General features: G+C 42.3%; 1 protein-coding gene across 1 annotated transcript; it reads right to left on the bottom strand.

The window, feature by feature from the left end:
* Positions 1-10,995: 10,995 nt before the first annotated feature.
* LOC138095811 (secretoglobin family 2B member 2-like) lies at positions 10,996-13,028 on the bottom strand. Its single transcript, XM_068991716.1, has 3 exons — positions 12,959-13,028; positions 12,282-12,457; positions 10,996-11,097 (listed from the first exon to the last, which is right to left on the bottom strand). Exons 1-3 carry the CDS (start codon positions 13,026-13,028, stop codon positions 10,996-10,998), a joined length of 348 nt encoding a protein of 115 aa, XP_068847817.1.
* Positions 13,029-21,381: the final 8,353 nt, after the last annotated feature.

Below are 21,381 nucleotides of genomic sequence, written 5' to 3'. Positions count from 1 at the left end.
CTAGCATGTGAGATGAGTGCAATTGTGTGGTAGTTTGAGCATTCTTTTGCATTGCCTTTCTTTGGAATGAAAACTGACTTTTTCCAGTCCTGTGGCCACTGCTGAGTTTTCCAAATTTGCTGGCATATTGAGTAGAATGGGAAATAATTTGGATCAAAAAATGGAGTAAGATGAGAATATAAAAGTTAAAAGAGATGGTTGAAGAGAAATGTGAGCTAAACTGAAATTAGGTGTCCAAACATTTTCACTTTCCCTAACAACGCTCCCAACCCAACTAAAACAGTAGGACTTATCATGAAATGAGGATGTTTTTAGCAAGTGTTTTAAGTGTGGAAGAAACTCATGAGCATATAGCTTCCAAGAGGATACAGGCTGGTTAGGGAGGTGGAATGATCTCAGCAAAGATAGGATCATGTGTAAACAGTATGGGTTCCAGGGAGAGCTGACATTCAGCTGGCTCCTTCCAGTGGATTTTTTCTGGTTTGCAAAATGGTGAATCTTGTACAATTTTGCCTAATAATTGCTGTTGCAAGCATTCCAAGAGTCTCTCCACCACTGTGGTCTCAGATATCCTAGTTCCATGCCTTCTGTGCCTGCCAAACCAACTGTTGACTCCTCAACTTTATATATATATATATTTTTTTTTTATTATTTATATTTTATATTTTTATTTATTTATTTTTATTATTTATATTTATTTTTGGCTGTGCTGGGTCTTAATTGTTGCATGAGCTTTTCTCTAGTTACTGTGAGTGGCAGGCTTCTCATTGCAATAGCTTTTCTTCTTCAGAGCATGGGCTCTAGGGTTTGTGGGCTTAGCACTTGGGCTCCCAAGCTCTAGAGCACAGGCTCAATAGCTGTGGCCCGTGGGCTTAGTTGCTCTGCAGCATATGAGATCTTGCTGGAGCAGGGATCGAACCTGCTCTTTTGCATTGACAAGCAGATTATTTACCACTGAGCCACCAGGGAAGCCCTCAACTAAACTTTTAACAAGTGGAACACTGAAATCTTTCAAGGACTCTGCAATAGGCTTACATGCAGTTTTAATTTATCACTACTTGATCTGCTAAGTCCCTCAAGACTGCTTCTCCTATAAAGAAGATATGGACTTTCCTGGTGGTCCAGTGAGTGATTAAGAATCTGCCATTCAATGCAGTGAAAGTGGCTCAGTCGTGTCCGACTCTTTGCAACCCCACTGACTATACTCCATGGAATTCTCCAGGCCAGGACACTGGAATGGGTAACTTTTCCCTTCTCCAGGGTATCTTCCCAACCCAGGGATCGAACCCAGGTTTTCCCTGTAGCTCAGATGGTAAAGAATCTGCCTGCAGTGCAGGAGCCCTGAGTTTGATATCTGGGTCAAGATGATCCTCTGGAGAAGGGACTGGCAATCCACTCCAGTATTCTTGCCTGGAGAATCCCATGGACAGAGGAGCCTGGTGGGCTACAGTTCGTGGGGCTGCAAAGAGTTGGACACGAATGAGTGACAAACACTGCCACACTGCCCAATGCAGGGCACTAGGGTTTGATCCCTGATATGGGAACTAAGATCCCACCTGCCATGGAACAACTAAGCCAATATGGCACAATGAAGAGCCCTCAGGCCCCAGGAAAGATTTTGCATACCCCAGCAAAAATCTTGCATGCTGCAACTAAGAACTGGCACAGCCAAATGAGTAAATATTTCTTTCAAGACAAGAAAGATATGCTACATATACACTGAAACATAAAAGGAAATATATATCCATATGAATATGGAGTTCCACAGAACAGCAAGGAGAGATAAGAAAGGCTTCCTAAGTGAACAAGGCAAAGAGACAGAGGAAAGCAATTGAATGGGAAAGATTAGAGATCTCTTCAAGAAAATTAGAGATACCAAGGGAATATTTCCTGCAAACATGGGTACAATAAAAGACAGAAACAGTATAGACCAAATAGAAGCAGAAGATATTAAGAAGAGGTGGCAAGAATACACAAAATAGCTATGCAAAAAAGATCTTAATGATCCAGATAACCACGATGGTATGGTCACTCACCTAAAGCCAGACATTCTGGAGTGTGAAGTCGAGTGGGCCTTAGGAAGCATCACTACAAACAAAGCTAGTAGAGGTGATGGAATTCCACTGAGCAATTTAAAAATCCTAAAACATGATGCTGTTAAAGTGCTGCATTCCATATGCCAGCAAATTTAGAAAACAGCAGTGGACACAGGACTGTGAAAGGTCAATTTTCATTCTAGTACCAAAGAAGGGCAATGTCAAAGAATTGCAAACTACCACACAACTGCACTCATTTCATATGCTAGCAAGGTCATACTCAAAATCCTCCAAGCTAGGCTTCAATAATATGTGAACCGAAAACTTCCACATGCACAGGATGGATTTAGAAAAGGCAGAGGACCCAGAGATCAAATTGCTAACATCCGGTGGATCACAGAAAAAGGAAGAGAATTCCAGAAAAACATCATATGTAAAATTAGACAGCCCGTGGAAATTTGCTATACAACACAGGGAGCTCACATCTTGTGTTGTGTGACAACATACAAGAGTGGGACGGGGTGGGAGGTGGGAGGTGGGAGGGAGGATAAAGGGGAAGGGGACATACGTATACCTATAGCTGATTCATGTTGCTATATTGCAGAAACTAATACACTATTGTTAAGCAATTATCCTCCAAATAAAAATAAAGTTTTTTAAAAAAGCAGAAAGAGAAAAACAAATACCATATAATAACATATATATGTGGAATCTAGAAAAATAGCATAGATGTATTTATTTGCGAACCAAAATAGAGACAAAGACATAGAGAACACATATGGACACCAATGGGAGAAGGGCGACTGGGATCAATTGGGAGGCTTGGATTGACATATATACACTGTTGACAGTATGTAGAAAGTGGATAACTAAGAGAACCTACTGCATAGAACAAGGAAGTCTACTCAATGCTCTATGGTGACCTAAATGGGAAGGAAATCCAAGAAAGAAGGTATATAGAAATGGATACCTGATTCACTTTGCTGTACAGCAGAAGCTAACACAACATTGTAAAGCAAATATACCTCAATAAAGAGGGAGGGAAAAAGCATGACACCCTCTCCGGGCACTGCTAAGGAGTTCTCTTGGTGCCCAAGAGGCTGTCTAATATCTCATCCAGGAAACTCCATTTGGCTTCAGTGATACACCCAATCTAGGAATTGCCAGAGGATCACTCTTTTACCTTCCATGGAGCTCGCTGAGTGTCCTCTGCTTTGTTTGACCCATGTCTCTTAAGTTCCTCCAGCCAGAGCCATCCTTGAGACAAGTATGGCAGAAAGCAACACAAGCAGCAGCGCTGTCCGCCCAGTGTACTGAGGCCAACATCCCCGCTGACCTACTCCACGCCCACAGCTGAGGGCTCACACACTGCAGCTTCTGCTCCCTGGGAGTCCCCCTGCCAGTTAGCTCTAGGCAGGAGATAGGACTCCTACCAGTAATTTCAGTATCTACTTCAGTTCAGCTCAGTTCAGTTCAGTCACTCAGTCATGTCCGACTCTTTGCGACCGGTCTTTTCACTGCGTCCCATAAGTATCTCTTATACACTTTCATATTTTATTATATTCCTTGTTTTATTCTGGATATTGTTCTTTGAGCTAAATTACAATTTACTGATTTTCTCAACAGCTGTTAACTTCTGCTTTTTAATGTATTATTTGAATATTTTAGTCCAAGAAAATCCACTGTGAATGTATAAAAAATTTCTATTTTAGGGATAAACATGGCGATATAGATAGATCTCGTAGTAACAGTTTTCCCTGCTCTCCATTCCCCCAGTATAGTTTTAGATTTCTATGCTGTACCACGTCTGTCCTTCCTGCAACCCAGCCTCTATTACTTTCTATAGTGCATGTATAATGATGATGAATACTTAAAGCTTTTGCATATGTGAAAAAAATGTTTATTTTTCCTTTATTTTTTAAAACTAGTTTCACCAGGCCAATAACTAGAGATTCTCAATATTTTTCTTTTAATATTTTCAATACTTCACTAAATCACATTGTTTCCTAAGAGAAGTGTGCTGTCCTCTTATCTTTGTCTGTTTGTCTGGCTGCTTTGAAGATTTCTATTTTATCACTACATTCAAGAAATCTGATTACAGTGTGTTAAGTGCAGTTTTAAGCATTTTTCTTTATGCTTAAAGTTAACCAAGAGTTGTATAAGTTTATACTTTTCATCAAACAAAGGCAGACTTTGAGCATTACTCCCTAAGAGATTTTGAATTAATCATGTATTTCCCCCCCTTGCCCAGGTTTGTCTCACAGTTCATTGATCTGCTTTTTATCATTTTTCTGTTTTTAATTGGATAGTTTCTGCCACTGTCTATTTCAAAGTCATTAATGTTTTCTTCTTTTACAATTACTAATCCATTGTTAATTGCATTCAGTGGAATGTACTTATTATCTATTCAAGTTTACTTTGTTTTTAAAAAGTATATCTATGCTTCTAGCTTACATGTCCATACTCTCCCTTCTTAAACATTTGGAATACAATTTTTAATAAGCTTTAATATTTTCCTAATATTCTGGGTTTGTTTATATTGATTTCTTCTTCAGTGGTTTATATTGATGCTATTCTTCAACTGTTTATATTAATGACTTCTTTATATTGATTCATTTATATCAACTACTTCTGATAAAAGTTTATACTTTTCTGCTGCTTTACATGCCTGCAACTAACTTTTTGGATTTCAAATATTCTAAAATTTAAACTTTTATTTGCTAGGTACCTCTATAGTTCTATAGATATTTTTCAGCCATGTTTCTTTTATTTTAAATATCTTGATCCATTTGCAGCTTCTTTTAAGTATTGCTGTTGCTGTTTTCAGTCACGAAGTCATGTCTGACTCTTGTGACTCTGTGAACTATAGCCGGGCAGGCTTCTCTGTCCATGGGATTTCCAAATTTCCAAGGCAAGAATACTGAAGTCGTTGTTATTTCCCTCTCCAGGGTATCTTCCTAACTTGGGATTGAACCCACGTCTCCTGCATTAGCAGGTGGGTTCTTTCCCACTGAGACACAAGGGAAGCCATTTAAGCATTGTTAAGATGACACAAAAGCATCCATATGTAAAGGTAAATTTTATGCCACTGCCAAGATACCTTCCTGAATAAACGACTTGACACTCCATGAATAACCATAGTACTCCTATAAAAAGGCTGTTAGAAATACAAATTATTTTCAGATTTGTATAAATTCTTGGTATTATTTCTTCTGCTCGTCTCAGGTTGTCATTTCCTCACTTTGGGCAGTTTTCTCACATGCACACATTGGGGAGTGTTCTCACATGCACACATTGGGTGGGCAGTATTCAGTGAATAGGATGGAGACTTGTAGAACCCAGGAGTCCTATTTCTGTGCAACTCTCTCCTCTTCAGTATTCTCTCCTGAAAATGTCACCACACTGACCATCTTGGACTCCCAACTCATTCTCATGAACTCAGAGAGACTGCTCTTTTCTCTCCTTGAACTCCTCCCTTCTGCAGGGCAATCTGGGTACTCTGTCCAGGCAGTAAAGGTGGGCAATCATAGAGTGCAACTTTTTCCCCCTCTCTCAGAGACCACTCTCCTGTGCTACCTGAAGTTCAATTTATGGACATCATTCTTCCCTATATTTTCTCCAGGTTTAGTTGTTTCAGGTGGAAGGGTAAGTCCACTTCCTGCTGAGTCAGTAATATATATATATATATATATATATATATACACACACACATATATTTGGTATTACTGTCTTAGGATATTCCATTGACTATCAGCATGGGAAAGTCATTGTTTTAATTAGATATTTCACACTGGAGTAAGCAAAGAACATTCTGGAATTTGGCTTAGAAAAGAAGGGATAATACATAGTAGAAGACAGATGACAGATAATTTCCAAATGGAGAATATTTCCTTAATGACTAAATTTTCTTTACCTATGCAGCTTATGCCTGATGCTGGTTGAAAAATAACAAACAAGAAAGCCTGGTGTCTTGCTGATCTGTACCTCACCGTGCACACTGTTCGTTGAAAGGGTAGGCAAGGCATGAGAGGGGAAGCTGGAAGAAAACATGAAGAGCTCTATGATCTGCAGACACATTTATTCTCTCTGGGCTGGCACTGGCAGCCGTAGAAGCAGCAGACATGCTATATTCTCTCCTCTCGTGCACCGCGTGTACACAGCCATAATGCAGCCTCACCACCACCTAACGTAGCCACAAAGTGGACATAACACAACACAACCTCCAGAGCTTTTTCAGGTGAAGTTTATATATGCTTAAAGAACAAAAGTAGCCCTGGCCAACTGAGTACCTCATGATGTTCATGCACAGTAGTATAAGCAATCTTGGCTGTTTCATAATCATTGTTTATAAAACGTGGGGCAAGAGCAAGAAGGTGTGGGGTGAGAGAGCATGACCATGCCATCTTGGCTAATTTTCTCTTTCCCTATACCTGGTAAATACATAGCACATTAGAAAAGAAATCAGGGAAAGAAGATGGGTGATAGAAGACAGAGGAAGGGGTAGACTTGTTATAATTTAAACAGAATTGACAAACTCATCAATGAGGGGCTTCCCTGGTGGCTCATTGGTAAAGAGTCCACCTGCCAATGCAGGAGACACGGTTCGATCTATCCCTGGTCCGCGACGATCCTATTTGCTGTGGAACAACAAAACCTGTGCACCACAACTACCGAGCCTATGCTCTAGATTTAGGCAGCCCTAACTATTGAGCCCATGTGCTGCAAAGACTGAAGCCCACAGGCCTGGAGTCTGTGCTCTGGCACAAGAGAAGCCACGGCAATGAGAAGCCCACTCACCACAACTAGAGAAATGCCCATACAGTAATGAAGACCCAGAAAAGCCAAACGTAAAAATAAGAAGACATCAATGAAATAACATTTGACTGATGTCCTGAAAAGGTGTATGTGGTACATTTTGCCATGCAATAACATTTATTTATTTTTTAATATGACTGTGCTTTTTATTTTTAATATTTTTTGTTTCTTTTTTTGTAAATTATTTTAATTGGAGGCTAATTACTTTACAATATTGTAGTGGTTTTTGCCATACACTGACATGAATCAGCCACGGGTGTACATGTGTCACCCATCCTGAACCCCTCCTCCCACCTCCCTCCCCACCCCATCCCTCAGGGTCATCCCAGAGCACCAGCCCTGAACACCCTCTCTCATGCATCAAACCTGGACTGGCAATCTATTTCACATACGGTAATATACATAACATTTTATTTCTAATGCAGTCAAAATTATCACTCTGGTTTCATTTCATCTTTAGAAAGGTCTTTCTTACCCTGAAGTTAAAAAATATATTATTTTTTTAACTATAAAATATTTCCATAATATTTTCTAAGGATTTTATGTCATTTTCTATCCCAGTCTTTGAATGTGTAAATATTTAACTTTTCTGAAATTAATTTTGGAGATGGCTGTGAGACATAGATGCAACACTTTTATTTCCCCACATATTCCATTAGTTTGTCCGCTACCATTTCATCTATGAAGTAACACAAATTTCCTCACTGATTGGCAAATTACTTTTTTCATAAAATCCGTGATGACTTAGATCTATTTCTGGTCTTCCTTTAATAGCCCATTTATCTGCCCATGATATAAGGGTGCATATTTCAGCATCTCCTGGGTTTATTACCCCTAATTACTTGACATTTTTACAGCTATTCTTATTTTCCCAAATAGAATAAATAGCATATAAATAAACCTTATGACTACAGTCTTCTTCATTAATGTTCACTTATTTATTATTTGGCTGTGCCACGTCTTAACTGGAGTATGTGGGATCTTCACTGCATGTGTGGGATCTAGTTCCCTGATCAGAGATCCAGCCTGGGTCCCTGCATAGGGAGCATGGAGTCCCAGTCACTGGGCCACCAGGGAAGCTCTTGATTGTAGCCGCTTAGTTCCAAATCTCTTACTGATCATAATACATTTGAGATTCATTCACGTTGTTGCATGTGTCAACAGGTTTTTCCTATTTTTTAAATATACATAGATATTCATAGCAGCTTTATTTATAACACTCAAAATTGAAAAGCAACTCCAATAGTCCTCACTATGTGGGTGGATAAGCAAATTAAGCTATACCAATATAATGCAACATTATTCATAAATAAGAATAAATTACTGATATATGCAATAATAAGGCATTTATTTACATTGGTTTTTTGTTTCTTCCTTTAAATTGTTGCATAGATTCAATTGTAGGAATGTGGCATACTTTGTTTATCTATGCACCAGCTGAAGGACACTTAGGGAGCTTTCTAGTTTTGATAACTGATCTGAAAAAAAGGGGCCATAAGATCCGTGGGCAGGTTTTATGAGAAAACAAATTTTAATTTCTTTTTATTGTAAACCTAGGAAGGAGATTTCTGGATCATAAGATAACAGTTAAGATCAATTTGATAAGAATAAAATGCCTTTCAAAAAATGCTCTTGTTATATTCATTGAGATTACATTAAACTTGTGGCTATTTGTAAGGGGAAATGACATTCCTATTCCACAGAAAATTCCCCTTGAATTGTCCACTGATTTATTTAAATTTTGTGGATATTTATCACCCAAAAAAATTGTAGAGGTTTCTTTAAAAAGTATCCATTAATTTAATGAATGCTTACTGAGGATCAATTCTGTGTTTTGCAATGTTTTAGTAAAGGGCTTGGAGATTTTAATATGAAACTTATAAGGTGAAGATGAAGTGGGATAGTATCACTGAGAAAGTGAGCATACAAGAGAAAGAAAAGAGATGCAAAGAGAATGACCCTTGATATAGGATACAGCCTTGAGAACCTGAGAAGGATCTTCCAGTAAAACAGGAGAAAAACAAGAAACTGTGATGTCATGAAAGTCAAACTGAAAGAGAAACTGGAGGGTGGAGGAGAAGTGACCTGTGACAAATGAATAAACATTAGAATTATGACAATTAAATCATTACTCCATGTAAATCCACAGGAAACAGCTCTGCAGATCCATCTAGACTCTTTTAATGTCTGCTCATTTTCCTCAACACTCTTATTTTAAAATCCATTCCTTCTTCAAGATTCAATAAACTGTTCTTATTATATCTTAAACTATCTGTGACTCTATAAATGGGGTTTCTCTTCTCTCACAGTGACCATCTATTTAATCCTTGACTACAACTGGATTATTTATGGAGACTCACACTTCTGTTGTATTACGTGGTGAGAACAATCCTTCTTACAGTTCCTATGGATCTCAAATTTTTTGGTTGACTCCAAGAATTCAGTTTGCTGGGTCAACATTAAGTTACCTTCATTAGAACAAGGATTGTTTTGGACATATTTGGGAATATCTGAAAATCTAGATATCAATTCATCTCATACAAGAATACAATTTAGTCCTTCAGTTCAGTTCAGTTTAGTCACTCAGTCGTGTGCAACTCTTTGAGACCCCATGAATCGCAGCACGCCAGGCCTCTTGTTCATCACCAACTCCCGGAGTTCACTCAGACTCATGTCCATCGAGTCAGTGATGCCATCCAGCCATCTCATCCTCTGTTGTCCCCTTCTCCTCCTGCCCCCAATCCCTCCCAGCATCAGAGTCTTTTCCAATGAGTCAACTCCTCGCATGAGGTGGCCAAAGTACTGGAGTTTCAGCTTTAGCATCATTCCTTCCAAAGAAATCCCAGGGCTGATCTCCTTCAGAATGGACTGGTTGGATCTCCTTGCAGCCCTTAATCTGTTCAATTTTTACTTTTGTACTTTTCAACAACATTTTAGACCTCTTTAGTATGACCTGAACACTTAATACTAAGTCTGGGAGAGCATCCAGCCCTTGGTATATGTAAAATCAAGTTGTAGAAAGAACAAAAGTGAGTTTAAAGGCCTAAATTCAGGTAGCAAGTCAAAAAAGAGCCAGGACTCAAGGCCCTCACCCCTTACCCCAAGTCCAAACTTCAGCTCCCAAAATGTGACCTGATTTCACCTGCTCGGCCAGAAGGTAGAGACATTTTACCAGCAGTGCCACTCTTTTTGTGGTTATGCTAAGAGTAGCCTACAGAGGCTTAGACCCTAGGATAAAACTTAGTCCTTTCCTTGTACCCTCACAAATGTCCTACTGGTAATGCAGCTGCCTATTTCATGCTCCTAGAACTAGGCTGGGGCATTCGGAACATTCAGTCATGTGGCACATCCTGCAATTCACACTTGACAGCATGAGGTGTTTCCATGGAAACAACATTCCTGCTGGAGTAGCTTCTTCCATCCACCCCCTTCCTCCTGGTCCAAGACTTCCTGGGGGTCCTGGTCCCCGTGGCAGAACCCAGGAAAAACAGTGGTACTAAGTGTCCCTGAAAACAAAAGGTCTGGCTCCTCAAAAGTCACCCACCTAACAATTAGAAAATGGTGAATGCCACTAGGAGGAAGAGGGGACCTGTTACAAGCTTGCTCAGGGCATCTCCTGAGTCACTCATGAGTAACTGAAAGGACACTTAAAGGATTGGAGGCTCTGCCACCGTGCTAAAGACCAGAGTGAGATATGCTATCTGTGGCCACAAACAACAACTTTATCCCTCCGGGCCTGTGATAGCAAGGGTTACCTATATCTTCTTTCGCTTAATCTTCATACACAATCCCTATTTAGCAGATGACAGAATGACTTGAGAAAGTTACAATAAACCTGCGCATGGTTCCACAGTTTGTCAGGACAGGGCCTAGGTTTACCTCATTCTGTCTGATCCCAGTCCCCATAGTAACCCAGTCCCCATCCACAGTAACCACATGGGTCACTCTCACCATCCCCCAAGACCTCCTGCTTCACACCCTCCCCACAACAGACAGACACTGAGCACACTGAGCAAAGCTGCAGTGATTTTATTAGAGTAAGACTGATTGAGACCACATAGGTGGGACAGGTGTCAGGATTCCAGCTTCAGTTGAGAAGAACAGGGTGGCACATGGGGCGTAGACCAGACATCACTGGCAAAGACTATTTCACCAAAGAGACTGCACTGAGAATTATTCCATAAAGACTATTCACAACCGTGGACACTTGATAGCCGAAACAATCCTTGTCAAAGATGATGGAACCCTGGGAGGGAGGAGGAGGAGGAGGGACAACACCTGAGCCCACAGCAGGGCTATCCTGTCTACCAAGCATCACCACATGCTATACCCTCAGGGATTCAGCTCCCTCCCCAGCAAGAAACTCTGCCCATAGACCCACCAATGGAGAGAAGGCTGCCATCAGGGACCAGGGGGAGGATGGCTCCCTAATAGCCCAGGCACAGGTGTCAGGATGGAAACTAGCCACCAGCCACCCCAGGAAGAGGAGGAGATAATAAGGGTCATCAAGGCACAGCTCGGGTGGGTCCTGAGGGAGGAGCAAGGTGCTGGAGCCTGGGTTTGGGCCACACCTCCTGCACCTGAGCCTCTTCTGTCAGGTGTGCTGGGTGGACTACTGTGCTTGCAGGTGTCGTAAACAAACCCATGTGCTCTGCGTGCTCCTATTAGTGCGTGAAACTCTGTTTGCAAAAAACCTCTCATTTTAAACAGACAATTTGAGGGAAAAAATGTTGAGACAGACTATCCAAAATCTCCAGTATTGTTTGACAAGAAGTATAAAGGAAAATGGTTCTTTGGGAGATATACTGCTAGCCAAGGTGAACAGTCACAGGTTCCTAGAAGCCTCCTCAGGAGCCTCAGGCACCAAAACACCACAGTGGAAAAACAGGCTTGTAGATATGTCAGTAGAAATGGGGCTCTGAGCCAGACCCAAGGCCCACACAGTGGGAAAAAGAGGAGGTGATGAAATCTTACAAAGCCAGGGAGCCCCATGCTGGAAAGAGATTCTAAAGCCAGGGGCTCCTTTTCAATATTCCTAAAGTAGAGCTGACATGACTCCTACATGTGTGTGAGCTGAAAGCTTCCTTTCCTGCCAAACATTAAAATTCTACTGCTCCAATGCTAGTTCCACTCACTGAGGAAAAAAACAATCACCTGTCTCAACACACTTGGCCTCGCAACCCTATTCTGTATGTGAGTTGATCCGCATGCTGTGGGCATCTTTGACAACAACAGAGGCTGGATGTGCACGTGGACTGCCCTTGCATATTACAGGTGCTGTAGGGTGGAGCAAAGGTTTGTTCATGTGCTTCTTTGCTTACAGATCTTGTCTGTCACATATCCCATGACTGCATGATCTATTCCCATGTGGCATACCACACTATGCATGTGAGTGGGAAGGGCAGAGTCGGGGTCAGGAGAGTAAATTACCACGAGTTCTACCATCTTCAGCTTGGCATCAAATCCCGCATCATTGAAGCAATCCTGGACTTTTCCAAAGGCTGCCTTTTCCTCATCAGTAGTATCAACCAAATCGAGCGTTGAATTCAACAATGTTTTGCTTCCAGATAACAATGCAGCAACCCCGCCATAAAACACAGGGCAGGCTTCCACTGAAGGAAAGACAGAAAATATCTTGTCAAAGAATTACCAGAGTAGGAAGTTCCTGTTTCCACCACTTGATAGGAAGTCACATATCCAAAGCTTCCAGAATCATCTCCCACAGAGACCCGGCCTCTCCCAGGACTGCTTAACATCCCAGACAGGAAACCTCCCAGCAGAGGGAGCAGCAAGAGGGGTGAGCCCTGGAGGCCCCTCTGGCCTTGACCACCATCCCCGGGCATATCAGCCTTCTTCCTCCCTTCCAATGAGCACCAATGCCAACAAAATATTCCCCAGGGTTTGCACAGCTAATGATCCCTCCAGCTATACCACCCTCTACATTCAAAGACTGACAGGCTCCAGGAATTTCTGCAGGGCTCCTGGGCACTGATCTGTCAGCTGCCCTCGGACTCTGTCCCTAGAAGTGGCTTTGACAGCACTGTGGAGGATGCAGTGAGACGACAAGGGGCAAGGATCAGGAGGGCCATCTGGACCCTCCTTCCTACCCTCAGTCGTCTTGAAGGTCAGCTCTCTGGTCACCAGCAAGGCCAGCACAAGCAGTGCTCCCTTCATCATGGCGGCAGCTGGAGTGCTCTGCTCAGGGCAGGGTTTCTGCAGTATTATAAACCACTAGCTCCCCAAGCCCAACCCACATCCCTCCCAGGAGGACCATGGGCCTGTGGCCAAGAATCTGGCAAAGGTGGTTCTCTTGGACCTTGGAGTGTTTACTTGGAAGCCCTTCCTGCTCTGAGAACAGTGCTCAGGGAGATTTTGTGGTAGCACCTTTGCCAAAGATCAAGTGGAGCTGACATTTATACGTGACTCCATTTGGAGCCAAATGCTCTGTTATCCCAGCCCCAACTGTGACCTGTTTTCCTGGTCATCCTTCCCCCTATCCTGGCTCTGATGCAACAGTCTCCCAGACAAAGCAGATGGAATCACAGGAGGGCCAAGCACAGGTGTACACCACTCTCAGGTAGAGAAAAGGTCATCCAGAATCCTTCCTTTATTCCCAAGGTCAAGTCCGGGGATAAGAATGGGGAGTTGGGCCTTCCTGCACCTTCAAATATCTTAACATCTGCAGTCCCTAGACAGGGCCCTGAGCACTGCTGGACAGCAGGCTTGGCCTCCAAATCATTCCCAAGAAGGAATTCACAGGACCTGCACCAGGAGGATTTTCTCCAGCACAGATAATTCTGATAATTTCAGATCATGCTTCCAACCATTCTCAAACGCTTAAAGAAGCAAGTTCCTGGAAACATCCTGGACTCCCAGTGGTCCAGACTTGCCCTTTCTGATTGTCTCACCCTCTTCCATCTGTGAACCTGGTCTCAAGAGGTACTAGCACTGCACAGTCTATCCAGAAACATCAGTGAGCAGCTGTGAGGCTGTGTGGTTTGTCTCATGCATCAGAGACTCTGAGGTCCACAGCCCTAAAGGACACTGAGGATAGGAGTTCTAAGGCCCAGAGGGCTGGGTCCATCAGAGGTGGCATTCCACATGTGAAAACTCTCTCAGTGTCAAACTCAACCTTCCACATTAGGAGAGCAGTTTGCACAAAAGATGAAAGGGACCTTGAAACTCTAAAAGGAAGTGTGAGACGCTCCCAATGGCCAAACTAGAAACGTTCTGACAGACAAAATATGTAACAGAGTATTGGATGATACCCAAAGTATAAAGCAATATGTTTGAGTCCATACTGATACAAACAAATGATTAAGTAAATAAATGAGGACTTCCCTGGAGGTCCAGTAGTTAAGAATCTGCCCTCCAAAGCAGCAGTAATTGGTTTAACCCCTGGTCAGGGAACTAAGCTCCCACCTGCCCTGGGGCAACTAAAAACCTTCCCACTGCAACTAGAGAGAACATGCTCTGCAAAGAGAAGGCCCACACATCCCACAAAGACCTAGCCCATTTAAACAAAACTAAACTAAAATAATGTGGGTGAAGAGACTATCATTCCTTACTGAAACATCCCTAATAACAGAGCTAGATTATACCCTCAAGGATGGAGAACATACTGCCCTGCACTCCCTGAGCGAGGGCTTGACTTAGTAACTCATCTCCAAAGAAAAGAGGAGAGGAGGAGAAGGGGAAAATAGTGCAGGTTTAACAAACACAGTGTTAATCAATAGTCAAAGCTGACACGCCCAGTGGTAAGACACACAGCTGTCACGTGTACCCTGATGTAAGGAGACAGGAAGGGTGCTTCACCTCTGTCTTTCTCAAAACCCAAAGTCTAAACTCCACTTTCTGCTATGCTCAGTTGCTTCAGTCGTGTCCCACTCTTTGTGACCCCGTGGACTGTAGCCCGTGAAGCTCCTGTGTCCATGGGTTTCTCCAGGCAAGAAAGAGCTGCTGTTTCCTCCTCCACTCTACATTTGTCTGCTATAAAACAGCAGACAAATTCAGCTTTGAGGTCCTTCTGCCATCCCTAGCCAGTCCTCCTGGGACGGCCAAGACCATGACAGACCCATAAGAGAGTTAAAGCTTAGGCAATCCAGGGCCCTTTAAGGAGGAGGTGAACACTCTCCCTCATGCTTTCCTTAAGCCTTGTGCAACAATGTATCTTACCCAAGAACTGGCCTTTCTTTAGGTCCAGAACCCATGAACAGGGAAATGTTCTTCTGACCCTCTCTGTTAAAGATTGTAATTGTAACAAGGCTTGTCAGGGAACCTGTCACTCAAGACTTCTACGGCTGATTACACAGCAACAGTATATCTCCCCCACAGAAGTTGTACGGAAGCATTCTCCCTGGCAGGACCCGTGCTCTCTGGCTAATCTTGTGCTGAAGTTATCTCAGGATGTATGCCTTCAGGAAGGGTCTCATGGAACTCTTACAACCTTGAGGTATTCTATGTATCTGTTCTCACCAGCCAGTTGAGAAATATATAATGCCATGCTTAAAATAGTGAAGGTGGGTACTCTTTCTACCCCTTCTTATGTCCATGTCAGAAGCTTTCTCTGTCCTGTCATTTTAAATAAAAATCTTTGCTGCACAAACCTTTGAGTTACTGAAACTGTGTCTTTGGTCCTGGAGTCAAATCTTCTTCAGAGACCATGAACTCAGTACCAAACACCATATGTGTAAGCTATTACAAGGAGAGAATGAGGGACTCCACAGAGCAGAGGACACTGGAGACACATGACAATTAATGCAGTGTGTGTAGGTTGTGGGTTGGATTCTGAAATCCAAAAGCACCTAATGGACAACCTGGTTAAATAAAAATAATATGTGAGGTTAAGTTAAAAGTAATGCTCCAAACTTGCTTATCAGTTTTGACAAATGTTTTCAACTCTTCCATTAATCTAAAATTATTCCAAAGTAAAATTTTATTGAAAAACAACTTGACACAAGGAGTTCAATGTGGTACTCTATGACAACTTCAGTTCAGTTCAGTTGAGTTCAGTCGCTCAGTCATGTCCGACTCTTTGCAACCCCATGAATCGCAGCACATCAGGCCTCCCTGTCCATCACCAACTCCCGGAGTTCACTCAGACTCACGTCCATCGAGTCAGTGATGCCATCCAGCCATATCATCCTCGGTCATCCCCTCCTCCTCCTGCTTCCAATCCCTCGCAGCATCAGAGTCTTTTCCAATGAGTTAACACTTTGCATGAGGTGGCCAAAGTACTGAAGTTTCAGCTTTAGCATCATTCCTTCCAAGGAAATCCCAGGGCTGATCTCCTTCAGAATGGACTGGTTGGATCTCCTTGCAGTCCAAGGGACTCTCAAGAGTCTTCTCTAACACCATAATTCAAAAGCATCAATTCTTCGGCGCTCAGCTTTCTTCACAGTCCAAATCTCACATTCATACATGACTACTGAAAAAACCATAGCCTTGACTAGATGGACCTTTGCTGGCAAAGTAATGTCTCTGCTTTTCAACATGCTATCTAGGTTGGTCATAACTTTCCTTCTAAGGAGTAAGCGTCTTTTAATTTCATGGCCGCAATCACCATCTGCAGTGATTTTGGAACCCCAAAAAATTAAGTCTGACACTGTTTCCACTGTTTCCCCATATATTTCCCATGAAGTGATGGGACCAGATGCCATGATCTTTGTTTTCTGAATGTTGAGCTTTAAGCCAACTTCTTCTCTCTCCAATTCCACTTTCCTCAAGAGGCTTTTTAGTTCCTCTTCACTTTCTGCCATAAGGGTGGTGTCATCTGCATATCTGAGGTTATTGATATTTCTCCCGGCCATCTTGATTCCAGCTTGTGCTTCTTCCAGCCCAGCATTTCTCATGATGTACTCTGCAGATAAGTCAAATGAGCAGGGTGACAATATACCGCCTTGATGTTCTCCTTTTCTTATTTGGAACCAGTCTGTTGTTCCATGTCCAGTTCTAACTGTTGCTTCCTGACCTGCATATAGGTTTCTCAAGAGGCAGGTCAGGTGGTCTGGTATTCCCATCTCTTTCAGAATTTTCCACAGTTTATTGTGATCCACACAGTCAAAGGCTTTGGCATAGTCAATAAAGCAGAAATGGATGTTTTTCTGGAACTCTCTTGCTTTTTCCATGATCCAGCATATGTTGGCAATTTGATCTCTGGTTCCTCTGCCTTTTCTAAAACCAGCTTGCACATCTGGAAGTTAGCTGTGCACGTATTGCTGAAGCCTGGCCTGGAGAATTTTGAGCATTACTTTACTAGCATGTGAGATGAGTGCAATTGTGCAGTAGTTTGAGCATTCTTTGGCATTGGCTTTCTTTGAGATTGGAATGAAAACTGACCTTTTCCAGTCTTGTGGCCACTGCTGAGTTTTCCAAATTTGCTGGCATATTGAGTGCAGCACTTTCACAGCATCATCTTTCAGGATAGGAGTATAATTGGGTGGGACATGGGGGGAGGTTCAAGAGGCAAGAGACATATGTATGCTTACAGCTGAATCATCTTGTATGGCAAAAGCCAACATAATATTGTAAAGTAACTATCCTCCAATTAAAAATACATTTTAAAAATACAACTGGCATTAGGAATGGGCTACATGTGCTGTATTCCATTGACTCTGACCATGACTTCGCCCTGAAGTCACCAAATGTCCCCACAATCTGGGGACGTCTCAGAGGATCCTGTGCTACCCTTGGAAGGGCACCGGGCTGGATCCCTAGCAGCTACCTGTAATTCAGCACTCCAAGCCCTGACTCGTCTTCTCACAGGGCTGCAGAGGGCATTAGGGGCAGTGTCTTCTGAAGGACAAGAGGCATGGGATACACGGACAGGGGTCCTACCACACAGAAGTCCTTCCGCCAAAGACAAAAAGCCAGCATGTGCAGCCTGGGCCTTGGGGTGTTCACCTTCCTGCCCGGGAACCTCTGAGACACATCTACAGCCACCTGAGCCCCTCATGGGGTGACCTTCAGAGCAGTGGCCCCTAGGCAGCAGGAGCCATGGTGAGGAGGGGCTCCACGGAGGTCAGCTGACACTGCAGCTCAGTACTCGGTGCCTCTTTGCCAAGAGCAGTTACCGGATGTTAATCCTATTTGGCATAGGGTTCTGACTGTGATCACACCTTGTGTCTCAACTTCAGATTAGGTCTTCAGTAAACCTGAAGGTGACTCAGAGAAGGAACAGCCAGGTGCCTCTAGCCAAAAGCTACTTAATTCTGATCAAACATTTTAAATGTTTACCTTATTTATTTAATCCTAAGCAATATTCATAAGCACATATATAGTAAATAGAAATAAAAATATTCTTGTTTATTGACTCCAGAGAAATGGAATATTCCTGCCATTATTCTAACAAATGTGCAACATCTACCAAATGCGGGGCCCTCCCCTAGTCCTGGGATGCAGCAGCACACAGCACAGCTCTCGCTCTCCTGCAGCCCCTCATCACCTAAGAGGGAGTGAGAGACAGTGACCCCACGGGAAGAGGCACTCTGGGCAAAGATGAAGCAGGGGGAGAAGACAGAGGGCCTTGGGGGAAGGACGGAGGCAGAATGCTTTGATAGGAGTTCTCAAGAGTCTGGGGAAATCTTCCCTGTGATACTTGAAGACACCTGAGGATGAGGGAACAAATCATGCAGCCACTGGAGGAAGAACCTTCCAGGCTGGGAGGGCTCCATGTGCAGAGTCCCTGCTGCAGGAGAACACTTGGTCAGGTCAAGAAGCAGACAGGAGGCACTGAGGGAGGAGAGAAAGGCAGGGATAAATTCATAGAGGCAGCAGCAGTGCAGGCATGACTGTGCAACTGGCGCAGAGATTGTGGCCTAGAAGGGGCTTGGCTTTTCCTCAAGTGGAGAAGGAAAGGAAATAGTGGAAACAGTACAGAGGCACTCAAGAGTAGAAAGAGGCTGCAGAAAATGGATGGACCTAGAGACTGTCATACTGAGTGATATAACTTAGAGTAACAGAAACATAACATGTCTTATATGAGGAATCTGAAAAGACATGATACAATGACCTTACTTGCAAAACAGAAACTCACAGTTTTAGAGAACAAACTATTGTTGCTGAGGGTAAGGATAGAGGGAAAGGATATTAGAAGTTTGGAATGGATAGGTGCACCCTACTATATTTAGAATGGATAACCAAAAAGGTCCAGCTGCGTAAGCACAGGGAACTCTGCTCAATAATATGTGGAAGCCTGAATAAAATTCTTCAGCCAGTTAGGACTGCACACTACAACAGTGAGAGTAACAACTAGCAGAATAATTTCAATAGCCAAAAAAAGATTTATGCATAATCTTATTTTTCATAAAAGAATAAGAGTTTCAAACAGGTATTATTCAAGAATAGCCATTTCTTTTGCATATGAGTCACCAAGAATGAACAGTCTTAAAACTTGCTAGGAATTCTTGGAGGCTTTTGAAATAATAATCCTACCTACCTAAGAACTTCAAAATATACCTTCATTTTGTTTCTCTTTCCTGGCTCGTTTTGGATTGATATTCTCAGCTGTCATGTCAGTAAAGTGTCTTTTACTTCAGCACTGTTGTTTTATTTCATCATGTACATGAGTGCTTGGTAAAGTCCACACTTGAAGCTATTGTACTGCTTCCCAAGATAAACTGCTATAAATCTGCAGATTCTTTAAGGCTCACATTTACCTCAGGAAATTCACTCTAGTATGTTGGTCTTTTTGTTTGGTTGGTTGTTTTGCATTCAACTCCCAATTGGTAAATATTTCCTTACACTGATAAACTAGTACCTAATTCACAGTTTGCTGAATGAGCTATAGATAAGACAGCTACTTTTTGGAAAGAAAGGCATAAAGCAGACAGGCCCAGTAAGCTCTGAATTAGTAATGAGCTCACTATTCCTCACAGAACAGTAAGAGAATCTCAAGAGAGAGGGAAGTATTTTGGCTCAAGTTAGAAAGGGTGGGGCCATGTACATATCACATTTCACAGGGACAGTGCCTGTTTTACAAGCAATTTCAGCAGAATGTTACTCTGTTTTCCACCACACTCCGTCTACCTCAGTCTGCCAACATTTTCGTAAAATTTTTGCTGAGGAATTTAGTCACGAAATACAGCTTTCTATTGCAAGCATTGCCAAGGGAAGAGAAGTTCATATTTTGATATGATTGGTACTTAGCATAAGTGAAACAGCTAATAGTGTTTATCAAATATCAAAATATGCAGGAAAGAAACTGAAAACATTCAAAATTCATTAAGACTTTCAGTACAGTAGCAATAGAAGAAAATTTCCTCAAACTACTAAAAGGCACCAAAAATAACAAGGCAGACTTTAACTAACATTGCATTTAAAGAAGAGACTGAGTTTTTCCCCCTATGATTAAGGATAAGGCAAAGAGGCCTATGCTTTCTATTTCTATTAAACATTGGACTGGAAGCTCACAAAACTACAATAAGGCAAGAAAAAATAAACAAAGCACAGTTGGAAGAGACGAATTCAAATTCTCTTCTTTCAGAGAAAACACTAAATATACAGAGTAAAATATAATATACAGAGAAAATCCTATGAATCTACAAAAACATGATTATGCATATAAGTGAGTTGAATATATTTCCAAAATAAAAGTCAATATATAAAAATCAAGATTATTTTACATACTGGAAACAAACAATTGGAAATTGAAGTACAATATCATGCAAAATGGAGCTTCCCTGGTGGCTCAGATGGTAAAGAATCTGCCTGCAATGTAGGAGACCCAGGTTCAATCCCTGGGTTGGGAAGATCCCCTGGAGAAAGGAATGGTTACCCACTCCACTATTCTTGCCTAGAGAAGTCTACAGAGACAGGATTCTGGTAGAGTACAGCCCATGGAGTTGCAAAGAGTTGGACACAACTGAGTGACTAACACTTTCATTCATCATCCGGAACAGCACCAAAAACATGTTGTGGTACCGAATTAATAAAATACATGCAAGACCTGTATGATGAAAACTAATTTGTGAGAGAAATAAAATTCATAAATAAATGGAGACATACACCACGATTCTATATTGAAAGACTTAATATTGCTAAGATTTCAATTCTATTGATCTTCAGTTTCAATGAAATCCTGACTCATATGCCAGTGGGAAGTTTGTAGAAAGTGACAAACTGATTCTAAAATGTATAAAGAGAGTAATGTCAGCAAGATGGTTTAGTAGGAGATCCCAGTCTCTACCCTCATAATGGAAACAACAATTGGACAGACAGATGTGAATGAAACAGCTCTGACAGAGCTCAGGGGTCCACTTAAGAAACTGCAGCAACAAAGTAGTGCAAAATAAGATGAGGGAAAGCTGTGCAGGAAGCCAACAGCCAGCACAACCACTGCCATGTGCCCACAACTCTCAGCACAGAAGGTCCACAGGTTTTTATGTCCCAGACTCCCGATGCTGAGTCCCTCCACCCTCCCTAACAGGAGCCAGGACAGTTAGTGCCTCCTTGAAACTCAGCACAGTCATCATGGATGCTGCAAAGCTAGTCCCGGTCCTGAAGTCAGGCATGTACATGGCACTAGCTCTGA

This window comes from Capricornis sumatraensis, chromosome 20, assembly GCF_032405125.1.
Source record: "Capricornis sumatraensis isolate serow.1 chromosome 20, serow.2, whole genome shotgun sequence".
NCBI lineage: Eukaryota > Metazoa > Chordata > Mammalia > Artiodactyla > Bovidae > Capricornis > Capricornis sumatraensis.
The sequence above is the reverse complement of the archived record's forward strand: the minus strand, read 5'-3'. Positions and strand labels throughout refer to the sequence as shown.